Below are 26,425 nucleotides of genomic sequence, written 5' to 3'. Positions count from 1 at the left end.
CCAACTTGCTTCTTGGTCATGATGTTTGTGCAGGAATAGAAACCCTGACTAAGACAGAAGGAGTTACAGAGACAAAGTGTGGAGCAGAGACTGAAGGAATGACCATCCAGAGACTGTCCCACCTGGGATCCATTCCATATACAATCACCAAACCCAGACAGTATTGTGGATGCCAATAAGTGCTTGCTGACAGAAGCCTGATATAGCTGTCTCCTGAGAGGTCCTGCCAGTGCCTGGCAAATACAGAAGTGGATGCTCACAGCCATCCATTGGACTGAGCACAGAGTCTCCAATGAAAGGAGCTAGAGAAAGGACCGAAGGAGCTGAAGGGGTTTGCATAGGAGGAACAACAATATGAACTAACCAGCACTCTCAGAGCTCCCAGGGACTAAACCACCAACCGACCATGAGTGCACATGGTGGGACTCATGGCTCCAGATGCATATATGTAGCAGAGGATTGCCTTGTTGGTCATCAATGGGAGGAGAGGCCCTTGGTCTTGTGAAGGCTCTATGCCCCAGTGTAGGGGAATGCCAAGGCCAGGAAGGGGGAGTGGGTGGGTTGGTGAGCAGAGGGAGGGGGAAAGGAAAGGGGGTTATCAGAGGGGAAACCAGTAAAAGGGATAACATTTGAAATGTAAATAAGAAAATATCTAATAAAAAAAGATGATGTTAATGGCTGATATTTGCATATGACACTTTATGCAAAATAAATGTTAATAAAACATGAAAAGATAAAAATTAAAAAATAAATGGCTAGAGATGTTTCTACCCAGACGATTCTGTTGCTGGATTACTCAGGTCTTTCTATACAAGTGTCAACCATGAGGGCAGTTTACTTTTTGTGGTCCTAATTTCTACCAGAGAGGAGAGAAGGAAGGGATGTAGAGAAAGAAACAAAAATGTGAGTTTTTCAAAGTATTACTCTGGCAATGTGGTGTGCTGGCAAGCCCTTGAGAAACTTGACAATGTCCTTACGTGTGTGGCTGTCATTTTTTTGTTGAACTCACCAGATGTGTGTGTGTGTGTGTGTGTGTGTGTGTGAGAGAGAGAGAGAGAGAGAGAGAGAGAGAGAGAGAGAGAGAGAGAGAGAGAGAGATCTGTGAAAATACAACAGCCTTTTAATGACTAAATGTGTGGTAATAAGGTATAAACAGAGTTGTGTCTATATCACCCTGGCTGGGTGTGAATCCCATCTCCGCCACATGCTCCCTCCTCTGAATTCTCTGAGCCTTATTGTCCTCCTCTATAAATGGCAATCCGAAAAACCTGGGCATCCAGTGGTTATTGGGAAGCACAATGATGATACCCAATGAGTGTTTGCAACGCCCCCGTCGCCATAGCAATCGTCACATGGAAAGTAACAAAACTCCCAGGAACTGAAAACTGAACATGAGCTTAACTTTCTCCCAGCTGTATTTTTACTCCTTTTGTTTTTTTTCCTCAGTTCCTCCCATGACCCCTGGCTGCATGCAGTCAGTAGCAAGGCAAACACTTGCCCACTGGCACTATCGCCAGCTCCTTAAATTAAGCTTTGCACCACAGCGATCCAGCAAGATTAAGAAGCACCCGAAAATCCCTTTGTATTGTTATTCAACCAGTGCTTTTCATCCACAAAAATCATCCATCCCTCTTGCAACCTCAATCTGTAGCCGTGTTTATTCACTTTCCATAGTGCAAGGACTAAGCCCTTGCCGGCCCTGAATAAGGTATGTCCACTGTCACTTTTTCATTTTCTGTATGGTGGAGATTCTATGAACTGTTCATCTTTTAGAGACAGGGGTGAGGGGACAGGAGTGGGCAACAGAACTAGCAATAAACAAACAAACAAACAAACAAACAAACCACCAAGTGTGTTTAAAGAAAAGAGACATTAGATTAGATACAGTACTAGCCAACCATTTAACAACAACTACTACTATAGCAAACCAGAATGTACGAACAGAATAAAGTTAGTCCAGTTGCTTGCTTACCTTAAGGATCTGGCTGAATAAAAGGGAGTAGATGGGTGTGACTGCCCCATTAATGGCTGCACACACAGATCCTACCAGTATGTAGGGCCATTCTGCGATGTTGTATTTTAGAATCCTCCTAACTGGGGCAGGTTCAACTTCTTCCACAAGCACATCATTGTCCTTAGGGAAAGAGAGGGTTACACTAGTTATTCAAACATCAAACATGTCTACACCTTTAGGTGATCACAGGATGGTGATAGTGGTTACACATTGGTTACGGGTAACTTCAGAGACACCTGAGATGTGGTGATTTGTTACCGGTATTCCTTGGGACTTTACCCTGCCTGACTGGGGCAGGACTGTTCCCTAAATGGCAAATAGATAGTGCTCATAATAGCATATAGACTAACTCTCAAGCAGTAAAAATTGTGTTGTATCTTTGAAAATAACACATCTTAAAAATACCACTGCTAAGTGTATTTACACATTGAAAACAGCGGTCTTGCCCATGAGTCCTCTCCTATAGCACAACTCACTTCAAGGTGGTGTTATCTGGTCCTCTTGGTATCTCTGTGTGGGAATTGAGCTAGAGAAGCAGTGCAAAGATGCCAAGCTATGGGTACCGTCACTTCTCTGATTGGGTACCGTCACCTCTCTGAATAGCTCGGTATTTATCTCTAACTCAGGTGCATTCTGCCCACACCCTCGGGACTACACAGAAGACTTTCCATATGGCAAAATTGCTCTTTATAGGTTTTGATACTTCAGATCTGGTTGCTCACAGACTCGTAAATGCCAGGCGAGTGTTCTCTAAATTCTATGTGTTCCCTGATAATGCCATTACCTGAAGGTAACTATTCAGAGCCTGACAAGATGGAACCTTTCCTGGTTACCTTGTAGCAAAGTGTCCCTAACCTTAAGCAATGAGACATTTAAGGGAGATATGAAATTTTTTTGCCTTGTAGTTTTCATATCAAGACAAATTAATAAACAAAAATAGTTAGCTTGAATAATTTTGTAATCAGCCACTAAAAAAAGAAAAAAAATGATCTTAAAGAAAGTTATATCCTACTGTCCTAGAATGACCTGAGTGGTATGAAAACCTGTCCTCAGAGAGTGGATTATTTTATTAAATTTTATTTATTATATCTAAATTAGCAGCAGAGAAATAAAATATGTATTATATATGCATATGTGTGTGTGTGTATATGTATATATGTATGTGTGTAACTAAAGTCATTCTAGAAAATACAGTGGTCTCCTATCTACTATATAGATGGTTCCATGTTTGACAGGACTTTTCTAGTATTTTGTTTTTTCTTTGATCTCTTGTGTGGGCCTGGGGGAGATCAAACTTCCTACTGGAATCTTATCTTCTTTCTATACTTTCTTATACCTGTTTCTGTATTCTAACAATATGAGTCTCCTACCTGGATAATAATTCTAAGATTTAATGATAAGACAATATTTATGCCAAAAAGCCAAACTTTTTCAGATGAGCCAACACTGATAGGCATTTTTATGAATCCTGTCTCTGTCCTATCTCTAAGATAGGACTTAATCCACAAATCAGCTGTGGTAAAACTACAAGATTCTAATATATCACAACTTGACTTGATGTATATATATATTTTATCTTTTGTTTTCTAGGTTTACTGAAAATGATCCGTGGGGGCTGGAGAGATGGCTCAGTGGTTAAGAGCACTGACTACTCTTCCAGAGGTCCCCAGTTCAACTCCCAGCAACCACATGGTGGTTCACAACCATCTGTAATGGCATCTGATGCCCTCTTCTGGTGTGTCTGAAGATAGTGACAGTGCATTCATATACACAAAATAAATAAATAAGTCTTTACAAAAAGATAGAAAAAGACTCATAAATATTAGAGACTGAAATTTCTACTCTGTAGGTGCCCCTTAATACTAAACCTGATAGGATATTTACCATCTGATCCCACGTATGAGCTAAAGATACAGACAGCTTGGAGAAGGAGAACCAGCTTAGCTCTGTCATTAGCTGACGCTTTCAATGAGTCATCCCACCTAGAGTTTAGGGCAGACTCCTAACAAGCCTCAGCTCTTCTACATGTTCTGTAAATACTCTGAGAGACCACAAGGGGGAGGTAATTGCTGTGTAGCAGGAGACACTTTAGGAACGCCCAGAACCAGAGTATCTCCCAGTCCCCAGAAGATGACATCAGAATGAGAAAGAGCAGGAATTCAGTTTGACCTTGTAGATTTAATTGTTAAGATACTTTGAAAAGCAAAAACCAAGCCACACACTCTCATTCAGTGCTCTTTAGTTAAAATTTCTATAAAAAGCAAGAAATGGAAATTCCATTAGCCAAATTATATTGTTTTCCTTTTAATTTTTAATTCCACTCTAAAGGATTCTGATACAGTTACTATATACCCAAGAAATATCAGGGAAATGGCAGATCATTTCATTTTGGGGCTTGAACAATGGATCAGCTTCTCAACACCTTTTTTTCTGTTTTTCATTTTTATCTCCTTTACTAGGAAAAATATAAAATGGCGACTTTTAAAAGCTGTACTAGGCAACAGTCAAATGATCTCAATTGTTTTCTTCCTAGTTCCATGAACATAAATGAAACCGTTACTTCTGGCCCCCCAAAGAGGAGATGCATTTCTAGTGTCAAGATGCAGGTAGGAGTCATGCTTACATCTTATGTTCCCTCTTTCTGATTCACCCTGAGAAAGAGGGCTCTCAGGTATTTACGGAAATGAGTTTACTCAACAGTGAGACCTCTATTTGATGTTAATAGAACAAGACAGGAGAGAGTCTCATTGACCCATCTTTCACAGGGTATCATTCAAGAATTGTCCCAAATTTCTCCTTTGCGAACTAGTGCATGTAATGATGTCTTAATGGATTCGAAAGTTGAGATTTTATTGAGGACATTTTGAAATTACATCATGCATAATAGATGTACTTGTAATTAAAGTATTCTTTGGCTTATTTGATTTGATACATAGAAGAATGTGAGCTTCATTTTAATCACAGAAACTCCATTTTTCATTCCAAATTAAACAAGCAAACAAAAACCTCTTGTTGCCCTGCTTAATACAGGCACTGGGCTAATACTTGTGGCGACTCAACACAGATATGAAGGGCCAGGGAGTCTAAGGAGTCTAAAATTTAATAAGAGAAGAGAGCATGGATTCCAAACTTAAGAATTCCATGAAGGAATTTCAATGAACGCCATGTAGGGGATCAACAATGAGCACATTCAGGCTGGGAAATACTTGTGGCTTGATACATGTTCCCTTATAAGAAAGATAATGTCCCAAACAGCAGGATAGTGTACCTTTGCAACTTAAAACTTGTGGCAATTTGTATAATAAGGTCTAGTCTTATCAAATAACTTCACCAACTAAGAAAATTTTAAAGTGTGAGAAAAAAAGATTTCCAGTATTGTTTAAATTTTTAAAAAGAAAAAAAAAACTTTAAGAAGTTATCTCCATACAAACAGGTATCCCTTAATCAGTTTAATGTAATTTATTTTCTTCAAGGTAATTAAAAGAATCTGTGTTCTTTCGAGGGGAGGGGTGTAAACTATAAAGTTTTCACCAGGTCCTAAAGCTCTCCTATTTGGTCTGACTTAGTAATCCATTACTATACATCTAAAAAGCATGATTGCCTAAAGATAATGAGACCCCTGGGAAAGATTTCTCCAATGCCCCGGCCCCACCCCAGAACAAGGGGTGTCTGACCTTGCTGTCTTTGTAAGAGGACTTGTGATCACCTATAGCCAGTGGAGGTTCATGTGACAGAAGAGACAGCTGAGACTTAGATCGTTGCCGGATGGAAGCTCTGGAAAACACAGCAAGACAAGATAGGTTAAAGATGGCAAGCAGGTTGCAACAGGGCTCAACTGGTGTCCTAGTTTACATCACACATCAAATCAACAGAAATATGTGGTGGGTCACGTGACAACCAGGGCAGGGAGCTTCCAACTTAGGTTTGATGAAGTTTATCTGGGGTCAGAATAAGTTGGGTAAAGTTCTCTTGAAAGAAAAATAGGGTGCCTTGTAAGACGACTTCCAGGTTTTGTAGATCACATGACAGTCAGGCCAAGGAACTTGCAAGTTAGGTTGGATGAGGCTTATCTGCAGGTTAGGTACTGCTCACAGAAATGACTCAACAATCATCTTGTTGAGACATACTTTAGCTTAATGCGTTTGTTCATTCAGCTGGAGTTTATTAGATTCCTACCACATGTAAAAGTCCAATGTTAGGTACTAGTGGGAACAATAAGACGAGCCATCTTTCTCAAAGAGTTTAAATCCTACAGGAGAATAATGTATGTAATCAAAGCCAGTGTAAAGAAAAGTCTGGTGGGTGTTGTGTGGAAGCTTGGAATAGTTAAAGCTGAGTTTTGAACACGTTAATTTGACATAGTACAATGTAAGGATAGAGATGGTGGAGGTGAGGGGAGTGTGTCAATTGTTCCAACTCTAGACAGAATGATTTCATGCCCCTCAGTATTTGTATGCAGGGGAAATTAGACTAAAACAAGATGGTGTCTGTCATCATTCAGACTTCCCAAGAAATCAGTAACATGTCAACTTCCTTATGCTAATCTAGTCCCATGCTGTGTGAAAGGCCTCCCTCTTAATCACCCATGTTCAACACTATGCATTTGCAGAAGTCACGTGTCTTCTTTAATCTTCCACATTCAAACTCTTGCCACGTCTCATTATGATCAAGCACAAAACCACTCCTGAAACCTGATTCCCTGTCCCCAACCTAACCTGAGATATTGAATTTATTCCTCTCACTGTGATGTGTAGAGGATGCATACAGAGTCATTTCTTTGGGTTAGGTAACAAATGCTGGGACACCTCCAGACTATGAAGAATAGACTGTCACCTGGAGATCACGGAATGATGATGGAGTGTCATAGTGTGTGTGTTATGAGTGAGACTCAAAATCATAGGTCTAATGACCTTCACAGCAATTGACACCAAGGTAGGATATATGAGAAAGGAGAGAATGTCAATATTCAATTGAGGCCTCAACTTCCAGTTCTATACACAGGGAGACCTGTCTATGAGTTCCTTCAGATTTCTACTACCTTAACCTTGTACTTCTTAAATCCGTCTCTCTTCTATTCCTCAAAGACTTCTACCATTCTAGAACAGACTGTCATGAGGCCATGAGCAGTAGGTGCTGGGCAAGGGCTCTGCTTCCCAGATGGTCCTAGGTCTGGTTTATCAGAAACACTGGTAAGATTCCATCACACTCCTGATCAGAAATGATACAACACTGTCTTTAAGAAATCCTCACTTCGCCCTTCCGGTCCACTAGAGCACTGGGGATGCCTTGCCAGAGGAGTCTCCGGACACCTGCAAAGACCCGCACAGGATTCCCCACGGGATCCTAAGACCTCTGGTGAGTGGAACACAGCATCTGCTCCAATCCAATTGTGCAGGAACTAAGACTGCATTAACTAGGGAAGCAGGCAACCCAGCCTGAGCTGGGGCACAAGTCCCTTCCGGTCCACTCAAGCACCGGGGTGCCTTGCCAGTGGAGTCTCCGGGCACCCTCAAGGACCCACACAGGATTCCCCACGGGATCCTAAGACTTCTGGTGAGTGGAACACAACTTCTGCCAGGAGGCAGGTTCGAACACCAGATATCTGGGCACCTTCCCTGCAAGAAGAGAGCTTGCCTGCAGAGAATACTCTGACCACTGAAACTAAGGAGAGAACCAGCCTCCCAGGTCTGCTGATAGAGGCTAACAGAGTCACCTGAGGAACAAGCTCTAACCAGAGACAACTATAACAGCTAGCTTCAGAGATTAACAGATGGCGAAAGGCAAACGTAAGAATCCTACTAACAGAAATCAAGACCACTCACCATCATCAGAACTCAGTACTCCCACCCCACCTAGTCCTGGGCACCCCAACACAACCGAAAATCTAGACCCAGATTTAAAAGCATATCTCATGATGATGGTAGAGGACATCAAGAAGGACTTTCATAACTCACTTAAAGAAATACAGGAAAGCACTGCTAAAGAGTTACAGGTCCTTAAAGAAAAACAGGAAAACACATCCAAACAGGTGATGGAAGTGAACAAAACCATACTAGACCTAAAAAGGGAAGTAGACACAATAAAGAAAACCCAAAGTGAGGCAATGCTGGAGATAGAAACCCTAGGAAAGAAATCTGGAACCATAGATGCAAGCATCAGCAACAGAATAGAAGAGATGGAAGAGAGAATCTCAGGTGCAGAAGATTCCATAGAGAACATCGGCATAACAATCAAAGAAAATACAAAATGCAAAAGGATCCTAACTCAAAACATCCAGGAAATCCAGGACACAATGAGAAGACCAAACCTACGGATAATAGGAGTAGATGAGAAGGAAGATTTTCAACTTAAAGGGCCAGCAAATATCTTCAACAAAATAATAGAAGAAAACTTCCCAATCCTAAAGAAAGAGATGCCCATGATCATACAAGAAGCCTACAGAACTCCAAATAGACTGGACCAGAAAAGAAATTCCTCCCGACACATAATAATCAGAACAACAAATGCATTAAATAAAGATAGAATATTAAAAGCAGTAAGGGAGAAAGGTCAAGTAACATATAAAGGCAGGCCTATCAGAATTACACCAGACTTTTCACCAGAGACTATGAAAGCCAGAAGAGCCTGGACAGATGTTATACAGACACTAAGAGAACACAAATGCCAGCCCAGGCTACTATACCCGGCCAAACTCTCAATTACCATAGATGGAGAAACCAAAGTATTCCACGACAAAACCAAATTCACACATTATCTTTCCACGAATCCAGCCCTTCAAAGGATAATAACAGAAAAAAAAAAAAAAAAACAATACAAGGACAGAAATCACGCCCTAGAAAAAGCAAGAAAGTAATCCCTCTACGAACCTAAAAGAAGACTGCCACAAGAACAGAATACCAACTCTAACAACAAAAATAAAAGGAAGCAACAATTACTTTTCCTTAATATCTCTTAATATCAATGGTCTCAATTCCCCAATAAAAAGACATAGACTAACAGACTGGCTACACAAACAGGACCCAACATTCTGCTGCTTACAGGAAACACATCTCAGGGAAAAAGACAGACACTACCTCAGAGTGAAAGGCTGGAAAACAATTTTCCAAGCAAATGGTCTGAAGAAACAAGCTGGAGTAGCCATTATAATATCGAATATAATTGACTTCCAACCCAAAGTTATCAAAAAAGACAAGGAGGGACACTTCATACTCATCAAAGGTAAAATCCTCCAAGAGGATCTCTCAGTTCTGAATATCTATGCCCCAAATGCAAGGGCAGCCACATTCATTAAAGACACTTTAGTAAAGCTCAAAGCACACATTGCACCTCACACAATAATAGTGGGAGACTTCAACACACCACTTTCATCAAAGGACAGATCATGGAAACAGAAACTAAACAGGGACACAGTGAAACTAACAGAAGTTATGAAACAAATGGACTTAACAGATATCTACAGAACATTTTATTCTAAAACAAAAGCATATACCTTCTTCTCAGCACCTCACAGGACCTTCTCCAAAATTGACCATATAATTGGTCACAAAACAGGCCTCAACAGATAAAAAAAATATTGAAATTGTCCCATGCATCCTATCAGACCACCATGGACTATGGCTGATCTTCAATAACAACATAAGTAATGGAAAGCCAACATTCATGTGGAAACTGAATAACACTCTTCTCAATGGTACCTTAGTCAAGGATGGAATAAAGAAAGAAATTAAAGACTTTTTAGAGTTTAATGAAAATGAAGCCACAACATACCCAAACCTATGGGGCACAATGAAAGCATTTCTAAGAGGGAAACTCATAGCTCTGAGTGCCTCCAAAAAGAAAGTAGAGAGAGCACACACTAGCAGCTTGACAACACATCTAAAAGCTCTAGAAAAAAAGGAAGAAAATTCACCCAAGAGGAGTAGACGGCAGGAAATAATCAAACTCAGGGGTGAAATCAACCAAGTGGAAACAAGAAGAACTATTCAAAGAATTAACTAAAGGAGGAGTTGGTTCTTTGAGAAAATTAACAAGATAGATAAACCCTTAGCTAGACTCACTAGAGGGCACAGGGACAACATCCTAATTAACAAAATCAGAAATGAAAAGGAAGACATAACAACAGATCCTGAAGAAATCCAAAACACCATCAGATCCTTCTAAAAAAGGCTATACTCAACAAAACTTGAAAACCTGGACGAAATGGACAAATTTCTGGACAGATACCAGGTACCAAAGTTAAATCAGGATCAAGTTAACTAGCTAAACAGTCCCATATCCCCTAAAGAAATAGAAGCAGTCATTAATAGTCTCCCAACCAAAAAAAAAGCCCAGGACCAGATGGGTTTAATGCAGAGTTCTACCAGACCTTCAAAGAAGATCTAATTCCGGTTCTGCACAAACTATTCCACAAAATAGAAGTAGAAGGAACTCTACCCAACTCATTCTATGAAGCCACAATTACTCTGATACCTAAACCACAGAAAGATCCAACAAAGATAGAGAACTTCAGACCAATTTCCCTTATGAATATTGATGCAAAAATACTCAATAAAATTCTCGCTATCCGAATCCAAGAACACATTAAAGCAATCATCCATCCTGACCAAGTAGGTTTTATTCCAGGGATGCAGGGATGGTTTAATATACGGAAATCCATCAACGTAGTCCATTATATAAACAAACTCAAAGACAAAAACCACATGATCATCTCGTTAGATGCGGAAAAAGCATTTGACAAGATCCAACACCCATTCATGATAAAAGTCTTGGAAAGATCAGGAATTCAAGGCCCATACCTAAACATGATAAAAGCAATCTACAGCAAACCAGTAGCCAACATCAAAATAAATGGTGAGAAGCTTGAAGCAATCCCACTAAAATCAGGGACTAGACAAGGCTGTCCACTTTCTCCATACCTATTCAACATTGTACTTGAAGTCCTAGCTAGAGCAATTCGACAACAAAAAGAGATCAAGGGGATACAAATTGGAAGAGATGAAGTCAAAATATCACTTTTGCAGATGATATGATAGTATATATAAGTGACCCTAAAAATTCCACCAGAGAACTCCTAAGCCTGATAAACAGCTTCAGTGAAGTAGCTGGATATAAAATTAACTCAAACAAATCAATGGCCTTTCTCTACACAAAGAATAAACAGGCTGAGAAAGAAATTAGGGAAACAACACCCTTCTCAATAGTCACAAATAATATTAAATATCTTGGCGTGACTCTAACTAAGGAAGTGAAAGATCTGTATAATAAAAACTTCAAGTCTCTGAAGAAAAATTATAGAAGATCTCAGAAGACGGAAAGATCTCCCATGCTCATGGATTGGCAGGATCAACATTGTAAAAATGACTATCTTGCCAAAAGCAATCTACAGATTCAATGCAATCCCCATCAAAATTCCAACTCAATTCTTCAACAAATTAGAAAGAGCAATCTGCAAATTCATCTGGAATAACAAAAAACCTAGGATAACAAAAACTCCTCTCAAGGATAAAAGAACCTCTGGTGGAATCACCATGCCTGACCTAAAGCTTTACTATAGAGCAATTGTGATAAAAACTGCATGGTACTGGTATAGTGACAGATAAGTAGACCAATGGAATAGAATTGAAGACCCAGAAATGAAGCCACACACCTATGGTCACTTGATCTTTGACAAGGGAGCTAAAACCATCCAGTGGAAGAAAGACAGCATTTTCAACAAATGGTGCTGGCACAACTGGTTGTTATCATGTAGAAAAATGTGAATCGATCCATTCCTATCTCTTTGTACTAAGGTCAAATCTAAGTGGATCAAGGAACTTCACATAAAACCAGAGACACTGAAACTTATAGAGGAGAAAGTGGGGAAAAGCCTTGAAGATATGGGCACAGGGGAAAGATTCCTGAATAGAAATGGCTTATGCTGTAAGATCGAGAATTAACAAATGGGACCTCATGAAACTGCAAAGCTTCTGCAAAGCTTCTGCAAGGCAAAAGACACTGTCAATAAGACAAAAAGACCACCAACAGATTGGGAAAGGATCTTTACCTATCATAAATCAGATAGGGGACTAATATCCAATATATATAAAGAACTCAAGAAGGTGGACTCCAGAAAATCAAATAACCCCATTAAAAAATGGGGCTCAGAACTGAACAAAGAATTCTAACCCGAGGAATACCGAATGGCAGAGAAGCACCTGAAAAAATGTTCAACCTCCTTAATCATCAGGGAAATGCAAATCAAAACAACCCTGAGATTCCACCTCACACCAGTCAGAATGGCTAGGATCAAAAACTCAGGTGACAGAAGATGCTGGCGAGGATGTGGAGAAAGAGGAACACTCCTCCATTGTTGGTGGGATTGCAAGCTTGTACAACCACTCTGGAAATCAGTCTGGCGGTTCCTCAGAAAATTGGACATAGTACTACCGGAGGATCCAGCAATACCTCTCCTGGGCATATATCCAGAAGATGTCCCAACCGGTAAAAAGGACACATGCTCCACTATGTTCATAGCAGCCTTATTTATTTATTTATTTATTTATTTATTTTAATATTTTTATTACATATTTTCCTCAATTACATTTCCAATGCTATCCCAAAAGTCCCCCATAGCGCCCCCCCACTTCCCTATCCACCCATTCCCATTCTTTTGGCCCTGGCATTCCCCTATATTGGGGCATATAAAGTTTGCAAGTCCAATGGGCCTCTCTTTCCATTGATGGCTGACTAGGCCATCTTTCGATACATATGCAGCTAGAGACAGGAGCTCCGGGGTTCTAGTTAGTACATCATGTTGTTCCAACAATAGGGTTGCAGATCCCTTTAGCTCCTTGGGTACTTACTCTAGCTTCTCCATTGGGAGCCCTGTGATACATCCAATAGCTGACTGTGAACATCCACTCCTGTGTTTGCTAGGCCCCAGCATCGTCTCACAAGAGACAGCTATATTTGGGTCCTTTCAGCAAAATCTTGCTAGTGTATGCAATGGTGTCAGCGTTTAGAAGTTGATTATGGGATGGATCCCTGGGTACGGCAGTCTCTAAATGGTCCATCCTTTCATCACCGCTACGAACTTTGTCTCTGTAACTCCTTCCCTGGGTGTTTTGTTCCCAATTCTGAGAAGGTGCACAGTGTCCACACTTTGGTCTTCATTCTTCTTGAGTTTCATGCGTTTAGCAAATTGTATCTTAAATCTTGGGTATCCTAAGTTTTGGGCTAATATCCACTTATCAGTGAATACATATTGTGTGAGTTCTTTTGTGATTGTGTTACTTCACTCAAGATGATGCCCTCCAGGTCCATCCATTTGGCTAGGAATTTCATAAATTCATTCTTTTTAATAGCTGAGTAGTACTCCATTGTGTAAATGTACCATAATTTCTGTATCCATTCCTCTGTTGAGGGACATCTGGGTTCTTTCCAGCTTCTGGCTATTATAAATAGGGCTGCTATGAACATAGTGGAACATGTGTCCTTTTTACCGGTTGGGACATCTTCTGGATATATGCCCAGGAGAGGTATTGCTGGATCCTCCGGTAGTACTATGTCCAATTTTCTGAGGAACCGCCAGACTGATTTCCAGAGTGGTTGTACAAGCTTGCAATCCCACCAACAATGGAGGAGTGTTCCTCTTTCTCCACATCCTCGCCAGCAACTGCTGTCACCTGAATTTTTAATCTTAGCCATTCTGACTGGTGTGAGGTGGAATCTCAGGGTTGTTTTGATTTGCATTTCCCTGATGATTAAGGATGTTGAACATTTTTTCAGGTGTTTCTCTGCCATTCGATATTCCTCAGGCGAGAATTCTTTGTTCAGTTCTGAGCCCCATTTTTTAATGGGGTTATTTGACTTTCTGGAGTCCACCTTCTTGAGTTCTTTATATATATTGGATATTAGTCCCTTATCTGATTTAGGATAGGTGAAGATCCTTTCCCAATCTGTTGGTGGTTTTTTTGTCTTATTGATGGTGTCTTTAGCCTTGCAGAAGCTTTGTAGTTTCATGAGGTCCCACTTGTCAATTCTCGATCTTACAGCACAAGCCATTACTGTTCTATTCAGGAATTTTTCCCCTGTGCCCATATCTTCAAGGCTTTTCCCCACTTTCTCCTCTATAAGTTTCAGTGTCTCTGGTTTTATGTGAAGTTCCTTGATCCACTTAGATTTGACCTTAGTACAAGGAGATAGGAATGGATCGATTCGCATTCTTCTACATGTTAACAACCAGTTGTGCCAGCACCATTTGTTGAAAATGCTGTCTTTCTTCCACAGGATGTTTTTAGCTCCCTTGTCGAAGATCAAGTGACCGTAGGTGTGTGGGTTCATTTCTGGGTCTTCAATTCTATTCCATTGGTCTATTTGTCTGTCACTATACCAGTACCATGCAGTTTTTATCACAATTGCTCTGTAGTAGAGCTTTAGGTCCGGCATGGTGATTCCACCAGAGGTTCTTTTATCCTTGAGAAGAGTTTTTGCTATCCTAGGTTTTTTGTTATTCCAGATGAATTTGCAGATTGCACTTTCTAATTCGTTGAAGAATTGAGTTGGAATTTTGATGGGGATTGCATTGAATCTGTAGATTGCTTTTGGCAAGATAGCCATTTTTACAATGTTGATCCTGCCAATCCATGAGCATGGGAGATCTTTCCATCTTCTGAGATCTTCTATAATTTCTTTCTTCAGAGACTTGAAGTTTTTATTATACAGATCTTTCACTTCCTTAGTTAGAGTCATGCCAAGGTATTTTATATTATTTGTGACTATTGAGAAGGGTGTTGTTTCCCTAATTTCTTTCTCAGCCTGTTTATTCTTTGTGTAGAGAAAGGCCATTGATTTGTTTGAGTTAATTTTATATCCAGCTACTTCACCGAAGCTGTTTATCAGGCTTAGGAGTTCTCTGGTGGAATTTTTAGGGTCACTTATATATACTATCATATCATCTGCAAAAAGTGATATTTTGACTTCATCTTTTCCAATTTGTATCCCTTTGATCTCCTTTTGTTGTCGAATTGCTCTGGCTAGGACTTCAAGTACAATGTTGAATAGGTATGGAGAAAGTGGACAGCCTTGTCTAGTCCCTGATTTTAGAGGGATTGCTTCAAGCTTCTCACCATTTACTTTGATGTTGGCTACTGGTTTGCTGTAGATTGCTTTTATCATGTTTAGGTATGGGCCTTGAATTCCTGATCTTTCCAAGACTTTTATCATGAATGGGTGTTGGATCTTGTCAAATGCTTTTTCCGCATCTAACGAGATGACCATGTGGTTTTTGTCTTTGAGTTTGTTTATATACTGGATTACATTGATGGATTTCCGTATATTGAACCATCCCTGCATCCCTGGGATGAAACCTACTTGGTCAGGATGGATGATTGTTTTGATGTGTTCTTGGATTCGGTTAGCAAGAATTTTATTGAGGATTTTTGCATCAATATTCATAAGGGATATTGGTCTGAAGTTTTCTATCTTTGTTGGGTCTTTTTGTGGTTTAGGTATCAGAGTAATTGTGGCTTCATAGAATGAGTTGGGTAGAGTACCTTCTGTTTCTATTTTGTGGAATAGTTTGTGAAGAACTGGGATTAGATCTTCTTTGAAGGTCTGATAGAACTCTGCACTAAACCCATCTGGTCCTGGGCTTTTTTTGGTTGGGAGACTATTAATGACTGCTTCTATTTCTTTGGGGGATATAGGGCTGTTTAGATCATTAACCTGATCTTGATTCAACTTTGGTACCTGGTATCTGTCTAGGAACTTCTCCATTTCATCCAGGTTCTCCAGTTTTGTTGAGTATAGCCTTTGGTAGAAGGATCTGATGGTGTTTTGGATGTCTTCAGGATCTGTTGTTATGTCTCCTTTTTCATTTCTGATTTTGTTAATTAGGATGCTTTCCCTGTGCCCTCTAGTGAGCCTGGCTAAGGGTTTATCTATCTTGTTGATTTTCTCAAAGAACCAGCTCCTTGATTGGTTGATTCTTTGAATAGTTTTTCTTGTTTCCACTTGGTTGATTTCACCCCTGAGTTTGATTATTTCCTGCCGTCTACTCCTCTTGGGTGAATTTGCTTCCTTTTGTTCTAGTGCTTTTAGGTGTGTTGTCAAGCTGCTAATGTGTGCTCTTTCTAGTTTCCTTTTGGAGGCACTCAGAGCTATGAGTTTTCCTCTTAGAAATGCTTTCATTGCGTCCCATAAGTTTGGGTATGTTGTGGCTTCATTTTCATTGAACTCTAAAAAGTCCTTAATTTCTTTCTTTATTCCTTCCTTGACCAAGGTATCATTGAGAAGAGTGTTGTTCAGTTTCCACGTGAAGGTTGGCTTTCTATTATTTATTTTGTTATTGAAGATCAGCCTTAGTCCATGGTGATCTGATAGGATGCATGGGACAATTTCAATGTTTTTGTATCTGTTGAGTCCTGTTTTGTGCCCAATTACGTGGTCAATTTTGGAGAAGGTACCATGAGGTGCTGAGAAGAAGGTGTATCCTTTTGTTTTAGGGTAAAATGTTCTGTAGATATCTGCCAGATCCATTTGATCCATAACTTCTGTTAGTTTCACTGTGTCCCTGTTTAGTTTCTGTTTCCATGATCTGTCCATTGGTGAAAGTGGTGTGTTGAAGTCTCCCACTATTATTGTATGAGGTGCAATGTGTGCTTTGAGATTTACTAAAGTTTCTTTAATGAATGAGGCTGCCTTTGTATTTGGAGCATAGATATTCAGGATTGATAGTTCCTCTTGGAGGATTTTACCTTTGATGAGTATGAAGTGCCCCTCCCTGTCTTTTTTGATGACTTTGGGTTGGAAGTCAATCTTATCTGATATTAGAATGGCTACTCCAGCTTGTTTCTTCAGACCATTTGCTTGGAAAATTGTTTTCCAGCCTTTCATTCTGAGGTAGTGTCTATCTTTTTCTCTGAGATGAGTTTCTTGTAAGCAGCAAAATGTTGGGTCTTGTTTGTGTAGCCAGTTTGTTAGTCTATGTCTTTTTATCGGGGAGTTGAGTCCATTGATATTAAGAGATATTAAGGAAAAGTAATTGTTGTTTCCTGTTATTTTTGTTGTTAAAGTTGGCATTCTGTTCTTGTGGCTGTCTTCTTTTAGGTTTGTTGAGGGATTACCTTCTTGTTGTTTCTAGGGCGTGGTTCCTGTCCTTGTATTGGTTTTTTTCTGTTATTATCCTTTGAAGGGCTGGATTCGTGGAGAGATAATGTGTGAATTTGGCTTTGTCGTGGAATACTTTGGTTTCTCCATCTATGTTAATTGAGAGTTTGGCTGGGTATAGTAGCTTGGGCTGGAATTTGTGTTCTTTTAGTGTCTGTATAACATCTGTCCAGGATCTTCTAGCTTTCATAGTCTCTGGTGAAAAATCTGGTGTAATTCTGATAGGCTTGCCTTTATATGTTACTTGGCCTTTTTCTCTTACTGCTTTTAGTATTCTATCTTTATTTAGTGCATTTGTTGTTCTGATTATTATGTGTCGGGAGGTATTTCTTTTCTGGTCCAGCCTATTTGGAGTTCTGTAGGCTTCTTGTATGTTCATGGGCATCTCTTTCTTTAGATTTGGGAAGTTTTCTTCTATAATTTTGTTGAAGATGTTTGCTGGTCCTTTGAGTTGAAAATCTTCATTCTCATCCACTCCTATTATCCGTAGGTTTGGTCTTCTCATTGTGTCCTGTATTTCCTGGATGTTTTGAGTTAGGATATTTTTGCATTTTCCATTTTCCTTGATTGTTGTGCCCATGTTCTCTATGGAATCTTCTGCACCTGAGATTCTCTCTTCCATCTCTTGTATTCTGTTGCTGATGCTTGCATCTATGGTTCCAGATTTCTTTCCTAGGGTTTCTATCTCCAGTGTTGCCTCATTTTGGGTTTTCTTTATTGTGTCTACTTCCCTTTTTAGGTCTAGTATGGTTTTGTTCATTTCCATCATCTGATTGGATGTGTTTTCCTGTTTCTCTTTAAGGACTTCTACCAGTTTGGTTGTGTTTTCCTGTTTTTCTTTAAGGACTTGTAACTCTTTAGCCATGTTCTCCTGTAGTTCTTTAAATTCCTTCTTGATGTCCTCTACCATCATCATGAGATATGCTTTTAAATCCAGGTCTAGTTTTTCAGGTGTGTTGGGGTGCCCTGGACTGGGCGAAGTGGGAGTGCTGGGTCCTGATGATGGTGAGTGGTCTTGGTTTCTGTTAGTAAGATTCTTACCTTTACCTCTCGCCATCTGGTAATCTCTGGAGTTGTTATAGTTGTCTCTGTTCAGAGGTTGTTCTTCTGGGGATTCTGAGTATCCTCTGTCAGCAGACCTGTACAGACTAAGTTCGGAGGAGTCCCGGAGCCAAGATGGCGCTCCCTGCAGGGCAGGTCACTGTCCTCCGACTGGGAGGGTGCCGGATGTCTGCGGCCCCTAAAGGGTGCTGCCTCAGCGGCTCTGTGGCTCCCGCCTGTCCCAGAAGCCGTCTGCCCCCGTGGTCCCCACTCTGACCTGTAGAGACTAAGCTCGGCGGAGTCCCGGAGCCAAGATGGCGTTCCCTGCAGGGCAGGTCACTGTCCTCCGACTGGGAGGGTGCCGGATGTCTGCGGCCCCAAAAGGGTGCTGCCTCAGCGGCTCTGTGGCTCCCGCCTGTCCCAGAAGCTGTCTGCCTCTGTGGTCCTCACTCTAACCTGTAGCCTAAGTTCAGCGGAGTCCCGGAGCCAAGATGGCACTCTCTGCAGGGCAGGTCTCTGTCCTCCGGCTGGGAGGGTGCCGGAAGTCTGTGGCCCCAAAAGGGTGCTGCCTCAGCGGCTCTGTGGCTCCCGCCTGTCCCAGAAGCTGTCTGCCTCTGTGGTCCTCACTCTAACCTGTAGCCTAAGTTCGGCGGAGTCCCGGAGCCAAGATGGCACTCTCTGCAGGGCAGGTCTCTGTCCTCCGGCTGGGAGGGTGCCGGAAGTCTCGCCTTATTTATAATAGCCAGAAGCTGGAAAGAACCCAGATGCCCTTCAACAGAGGAATGGATACAAAAAAATGTGGTACATTTACACATTGCAGTACTACTCAGCTATTAAAAAGAATGAATTTATGAAATTCCTAGGCAAATGGTTGGACCTGGAGGGCATCATCCTGAGTGAGGTAACCCAATTACAAAAGTACTCAAATGATATGTTCTCACTGATAAGTGGATATTAGCCCAGAAACTTAGAATACCCAAGATATAAGATATAGTTTGCTAAACACATGAAACTCAAGAAGAATGAAGACTGAAGTTGGACACTATGCCCCTCCTTAGAATTGGGAACAGAACACCCATGGAAGGAGTTACAGAGACAAAGTTTGGAGCTGAGACGAAAGGATGGACCATCTAGAGACTGCTGTATCCAGGGATCCACCCCATAATCAGCTTCCAAACACTGACACCATTGCATTAGCAAGATTTTGCTGAAAGGACCCAGATATAGCTGTCTCTTGTGAGACTATGCCGGGGCCTGGCAAATACAGAAGTGGATGCTCACCATCAGCTAGTGGATGGATCACAGGGCCCCCAATGGAGGAGCTGGAGAATGTACCCAAGGAGCTGAAGGGATCCGCAACCCTATAGGTGGAACAACATTATGAACTAACCAGTACCCCGGAGCTCTTGACTCTAGCTGCATATGTATCAAAAGATGGCCTAGTCGGCCATCACTGGAAAGAGAGGCCCATTGGACATGCAAACTTTATATGCCCCAATACAGGGGAGCGCCAGGGCCAAAAAACTGGGAATGGGTGGGTAGGGAAGTGGGGTGGGAGGGTATGGGGGACTTTTGGGATAGCATTGGAAATGTAATTGAGGAAAAGATGTAATAAAAATATTTAAAAAAATAAATAAAAAATAAATAAAAAGTAGAGTGTAACTAAAAAAAAAAAAAAAAAAAAAGAAATCCGCACTTCGTCAAAAGTTGTGCACCACCTTTCACTGCAAAGAACAACAGCTAATTTGGGGGAATAAATGTTCTTTCTCTCTTTTTTTTTCTACATTATTACTTAGAAAATTATTTTCTGTTGCCAACTAACTTGTTTTTGAACCTAAAATATATTGTTGAAGAAAGGCTCAGCTATCAGAAAGGCTACAGCCCAAAAAGCAAGATACAAATTAACATTTCATTTAGTCATCCTCTAAGAAAAAATCCTGTCAGCCCATACAATGAGATATTTTTAATAGAACTCCTTATTCAAAGTTATAAATCCTTCTTTGCAGGAGGTTAATAGCTACTTTTTGAGTGTGGATTGTCTTTCTGGATATTTTTTTTAGTCCTAGTCAATTAAATGTAGAACTTGTGGGAAGTGTAGCCAACTAAGAGACACTTGTGTGAAAAAGGTTATTTGTTTCTCATCATAAACTACTTTGAACAGTCAGAATCTTGTTCTTAAAAATAAATAAACGCTTTACTTATTTGCTGTAATGACCGCAAGATACATGTTGTTCAAACCCAAAGACAGAGAGAGGTACCCAGTCATTTTTGTGTTTAAGAAAAGTAGTCATCTTCAAGTTGTGATTTATGTATTTTACTCATGATTAAAAATGCTGCCAGGATCAAACATAAGTCCCACATGCCTATAAAATTTGCCTAGTAATTCTGATAATTTCTATATCTTCTACTACATTCCTCTATATATACATAAAGTAATTCAAAGCTATTGCTTTGTTTTCCAGCTCAATAAGCTAACACTTTTTAAATTTTTTTCTTTTTCTTCAGTAGAGTTTTTTTCTGAGAACAAAATAAAACAAAATAACCAACTCTAAGAATCTAGACCTATAAAATTAACATACATTAGTATAAAAAATATCTATGTTTGAAATAGATGAAAATACTTTTTAGTAAATCATTCTTTGAACGTTAACAATAAATAAACCCATTTTGGCTACATGAAATTGTTATCAGAATGTTCTATTTTAAGCAACCTTAATTAACTTCCTTCAGGATATGAGTAGCCATCTTGAATGAGCTAGTCCTATACTAAGTCTTTACTTTGAGCACAGTCTGGTATTTAATGTCTTAGAAATGGTAAGGCCAATCGCAAAGAGATGCATCAACCGTAACTTATTACTAGTTTTCTGACTGAAGCAGAAAAACTCTTAACAATATTTTTATGAACACAGACAAATATTTCTGGACAGATTTTTTTAATACATAACTTTTAACATCAGAAAAAATTTTAAGTAAAATTCTTTTTTATTAGATATTTTCATTTACATTCCAAATGCTATCCCCAAAGCCCCCTATACCATCCCTCTGCCCTGCTCCCCAACCCACCCACTTCTGCTTCCTAGCCCTGGCATTCCCCTGTACTGGGGCATATGATCTTCCCAATACTAAGGGCCTCTCCTCCCAATGATGGCTGATTAGGCCATCCTCTGCCTCATTGCAACTAGAGACACAGCTCTGGAGGGTACTGGTTAGTTCATATCATTGTTCTTCCTATAGGGTTGCAGACCCCTTTAGCTCCTTGGGTACTTTCTCTAGCTCCTTCATTAGGGGCCATGTGTTCCATCCAATAGATGACTGTGAGCATCCTCTTTTGTATTTGCTAGGCAATGGCATAGCCTCACAAGAGAGAGCTATGTCAGGGTCCTATAAGCAAAATCTTGCTGGCATATGCAATAGTGTATGGGTTTGGTGGTTGTATATGGGATGGATCCCCAGGTGGGCCAGTCTCTGGATGGTCTTTCCTTCCATCTTAGCTCCGAACTTTGTCTCTGTAACTCCTTCCATGGGTATTTTGTTTCCCCATTCTAAGAAGGAACAAAGTATCCATACTTTGGTCTTTCTTGTTTCTTGTGTTTTGCAAATTGTATCTTGGATATTCTAAGTTTCTGGGCTAATATGGGCTTATCAGTGAGTGCATACCGTGTGTGTTCTTTTGTGATTGGGTTACCTCACTCAGGATGATATCCTCCAGATGCATCCATTTGCCTAAGAATTTCATGAATTCATTGTTTTTAATTGCTGAGTAGTACTCCATTGTGTAAATGTACCACATTTTCAGTATCCATTCCTCTGTTGAGGGACATCTGGGTTCTTTCCAGCTTCTGGCTATTATAAATAAGGCTTCTATGAACATAGTGGAGCATGTGTCCTTATTACAAGTTGGAAGATCTTCTGGATATATGCCCAGGAGAGGTATTGCAGGATCCTCCGGTAGTACTATGTCCAATTTTCTGAGGAACCACCAGACTGATTTCCAGAGTGGTTGTACCAGCTTGCAATCCCACCAACAATGGAGGAGTGTCCCTCTAATGATGATTTACAGTCTCTCTCTAACAGCACATTCCAAAATATGTTTTGAAAGTGAATATTTATAGATGTAAGCCCAGGAAAACAAATGTCTCATTAGAGGACATCTTCTTTAAAAGCCTAAACATCCATTTTATTCCATCCAGTTAAGAAATGATTTGAATCCAAAGGCATCACTCAGGGAGCAGAAGTGTTTGTAATTAAATTGCCTCTCAGTAAGGATAAAGAACAGAGCTAAGCTGATGAAGATGGCCTTCATATAGGAGTGTTTCAAACTGGGTAAGTTTGGCGGGGAAAGAGTAGGTGCCTGGCAGTTTGCTTGTTTGTAGTTGTTTATGTATTTTTTTTCTCCTGAGACAGGGTCACATTTTAGTCTAAGCTAGCCTTGATTGTGTACTCTTTACTACCTCAGTCTTCCAAGGATACGGATATGCACCACAGTACCAAGTTAACATAGAGAAACATAGCTGGAGAAATGGCTTAGTGAGTAAGAGCCCTGGCTGCTCTCCAGGGTTCAATTCCCAGCATCCACATGGTGGTTCACGACTATCTGTAATCCATTCTCAGGGAATCCAATTCCCACTTCTGGCCTCTGTAGTCACCAGGCATACACATGGTGCACCGAAATATATACAGGCAAAACACCCATACACATACAATTAAAATGAAACCAAATAAAATCTCTATTCTCAGCTCAATATTAGAAGAGTCTTCCAGCATGGCCCTCTCTCAACAGATTGAGAAGACTAAGTTAAACAAATTGACAAACTTAGATCCCAGGACCTGGAGTCTGCCATAGGGTTTCCTTCTTGGACCTGGGATAGTGCCAAAGCACCACACGTGCAGAAGGCTCCTAAAAATATCAACAAACTTCAAACTCACAGAGCTTGTGCTTACCTTAAACTGTCCTGATAGCTGCCTCTGGTAAAGCTCCTCTCAGGTGTGTCCCCTTCGGTTGTATCTTTTCCTATTTAACACATGAGCCATTCCTTACAACACACAATAAGCATGGCCTTATGTACATAGAATAATTTTCTGTTTGCCTAGAAGGTAATTACTGCATTGGATACCCAGACATCTTGTTAACTTATTGCAATAAAATACAATATAGTAAAATAAAATAAAATAAAATAATAAAACTTGAAATTTGTCCAACATATTCTAACAACAACAACAACAAAAACCCAAAATACTCAGTAAGGTCGATTTGTGTGAAATGGGGGCTTCTCTTCTGTTTCCCCAGCCTCATATCTCTCATACCTGATCCTGTTCCCGTTTTCCCCTCCCCTCTCTCACCCAGGTCCCTCCCTCCTTCTTCCCCCTTCTAAGTGTGATTGAAGCATCATCACTTGGACAGCTTGTTACACTTCTTATGGTCTGTGGATTGTATCCCAGGTTTTCTATACTTCTTGGCTAATACCCGCTTATCAGTGAGTACATACCATGTATGTCCTTTTGGGTCTGGGTTAGGAAAGAAGCCCAGAGGTCCAGGAGAATGAATAGAAATACACAGCCTCAGAGGAAGAGGGGTGGAGGGACCCTCTAGAAAGTATCAGAGACCTGGGAGGTGAGAGACCTCAGGACTCAATGAGAATGACCTTAGCTAAAATGCCCAACAATGGGGAGAGGGAACTCGAAGAGTCCTCCTTCAGTAGATAGACAGGGCCTCAAGTGGAAAGACAGCGTTACTAACCCACAGTCAAAATTTCTGACCTAGAATTGTTCCTGTCTAAAAGAACTGCAAGGACAAAAATGGAGAAGAGACTAAAGGAAAGGCAGTCCAATGACCAGCCCAACCTGGGCTCCATCTCATGGGGTGGGGGTGTCACCAAGACCTGACACTATTACTGATGCTATAATGTGCTTACAAATGAGAGCCTGGCACATCTGCCCTCTGAGAGGCCCTACCAGCAGCTGGACTGAGACAGATGAAGATGCCTACACCTAACCATTGGACTGAAGTCTGGGACTTCTATATCATTGAATTAGGGGAAGGATTGAAGAAGCTGAAGGGGAGGGTGACTGCATAGGAAGACCAGCAATCTCAACTAACCTGGTCTCCAGGGAGTTCCCAGAGACTAAGCCACCAACCAGGCAGCATACAAGGGCTAGTCTGAGGCACCCAGCACATATATAGAAGAGGACTGCCTGATCTGGTCTCAGTGGGAGAAGATGTGCTTAATTCCCAAGAGAACTGAGGCCCTAGGGAAGGGACAGGCCTGGTGAAGAGGAAGCACCCTCTCAGAGGTAAGAGGGAGGAAGAATGGGATGAGGAACTGTGGAACAGGGGACCAGGAAGGGGGAGCAACAGCTAGAATGTAAATCAATAAAATAAATAAATAAAATTAATGGAAAACCAGCAAATTTTCAAAACTTCTTAGATTTCATGTATTAAACATATACAATAGTTATGCTTAATGCTGTTCATGAGGTTCCCATGGGAGATGGTGGAGAAAGTCAAAAGTGGTTGATTAATTAGCTCAGTATAAACACTAAGTCTGAAAGTTCAGATGAAAAAAAAGAAGCCATCTCCATTTGAAAATAAGTGCAAAACATTTAGTCATTGTTTAATTCATGCAATAATAATGAGAATCCTTCATATGCCTGACTCATCTAGGCAGCCTGTCCTACTTAAAAAATGGTAGAATTGAAAGCAAAAGACCTTGGATTTAGTTAGCTCTATGACTTGATCAGGTAACTTAGCCTTCTTTGTTTTATTTTTTTTCCTTATCAACTGCATAATGTTTCCTGGGCTTTGTAAGACTAATAAGAATAATGCATATTCACAAACATAAATTGAACCAGCAGCATAAATGTTAATTATTTAGTATAATATACAGGCCAAAGAGAAAGAGGTACTTGCCCTTTATGCCTGTTTCTTTGTGAGTATTATCTTCTTGGCTTTGCAGGGTCACAAGCATGAAGTAGACACCCTTTCTTTCTAACAGTTCTTCATGGGTGCCTCTTTCCACAGCTGTTCCACGCTCAAAGCCAATGATCACATCTGCAGATCTGACTGTTGATAGGCGATGGGCAACTGAGATGATTGTGTGTCCATGTTGGATCTGTAAGAAGACAAGATGTATCTTTAAACAAGACTGCACGACAGAGCCAATGCTAACCTTCATACTATCCCTGAGTCCACAGGAAGTCAGCTTTGGACCCTAGAAATATCCTTACACAGGCTGTGCATATATCAGAAATAGCCAACAGTGTCTTGTAGCCATAAATCATATCACAGATTGACCTTATTGTCATAATTAATCAATAGATTAATAAAATGAGGATAAATTATGTTGCACTTCATATGAATTTTAATTTTATGTTGCATCTTTGGTGAGTAAATCACAACTATGTCCTATTCAACACTAAATAGATGGTAATTGACCAATGTTTTATACATTTTCAGGCTGAATATATTGACCTATTAGTATTACTCCCTTCTCGAAGAGGCTGTAAAAATGAATTGACTCTTCACACACCTTATTCAGTGCTCTCTGTACTTTGGCCTCACTCTCATTGTCCAATGCTGAGGTAGCCATGTCCAGAAGCAGGATCTTGGGTTTCCGTATGAGGGCGCGGGCGATGGCTACCCTTTGCTTCTGCCCACCACTCATCTGGCCTCCTCCTTCTCCAACTAGGGTGTCAAATTGCTAGAAATTGTGAGGAAGACACATTTGATGGCATCAGACAGCGATTCAGTATCCCTTCTAACTTTCTTCTCCAGTGTGAATTTTTATGGGTCCAACTTTTACTGAAAGAAACATCCTTTACTGAAAGAACTAACCAATCAATATTTGTATGTGAGATAATTAATACATTGAACTGTGTGAATGTTCCTTTTTTTTTTTTTTTTAGTTCATGCTGAAATAAAAATGGTTAGCCAAAATGAAAATTGATCGGTCTTAAAAAATCCATCCTAGAGGACCAAGTCACATGTCACACAGTCTTGTCTCTTTTCTCCTGCTGAACACAAAGCAAACACAATGCTAAATCTGTCTTTATGTTGTGAACAAAAAATGAAGCTGCTGTTATACTCCTGCTGTCACAGCAAGTCCTGACTGAGGATAAGCCACAGAACTAAGTCCACACTGAAGTTTAACAATGGAGTGTTAGAAGTCAGATTCTTGACTTTCTCAGTATCAGCCAAGAAGGGCTAAGCTCCTCATCACTGATAAA

The 26,425-nt window shown here is 40.4% G+C and overlaps 1 protein-coding gene across 1 annotated transcript in view; it reads right to left on the bottom strand.

Moving 5' to 3' along the window:
• The window catches only part of Abcb11 (ATP binding cassette subfamily B member 11), a 119,306-nt gene that overhangs the window by 37,684 nt on the left and 55,197 nt on the right, over positions 1-26,425 (bottom strand). The window contains exons 15-19 of the mRNA XM_021182286.3: positions 25,729-25,899; positions 25,110-25,311; positions 23,144-23,213; positions 5,689-5,788; positions 1,973-2,134 (exon numbers count right to left, since the gene is read on the bottom strand). Coding sequence (XP_021037945.1) covers positions 1,973-2,134; positions 5,689-5,788; positions 23,144-23,213; positions 25,110-25,311; positions 25,729-25,899 — 705 coding nt within the window. The remainder of the gene's footprint in view (positions 1-1,972; positions 2,135-5,688; positions 5,789-23,143; positions 23,214-25,109; positions 25,312-25,728; positions 25,900-26,425) is intronic.

This window comes from Mus caroli, unplaced genomic scaffold (genome assembly GCF_978045245.1).
Source record: "Mus caroli unplaced genomic scaffold, Mus_caroli_1 scaffold_2, whole genome shotgun sequence".
NCBI lineage: Eukaryota > Metazoa > Chordata > Mammalia > Rodentia > Muridae > Mus > Mus caroli.
Note: the sequence above shows the minus strand (reverse complement) of the source record. Positions and strands in the feature narration are given on the sequence as shown.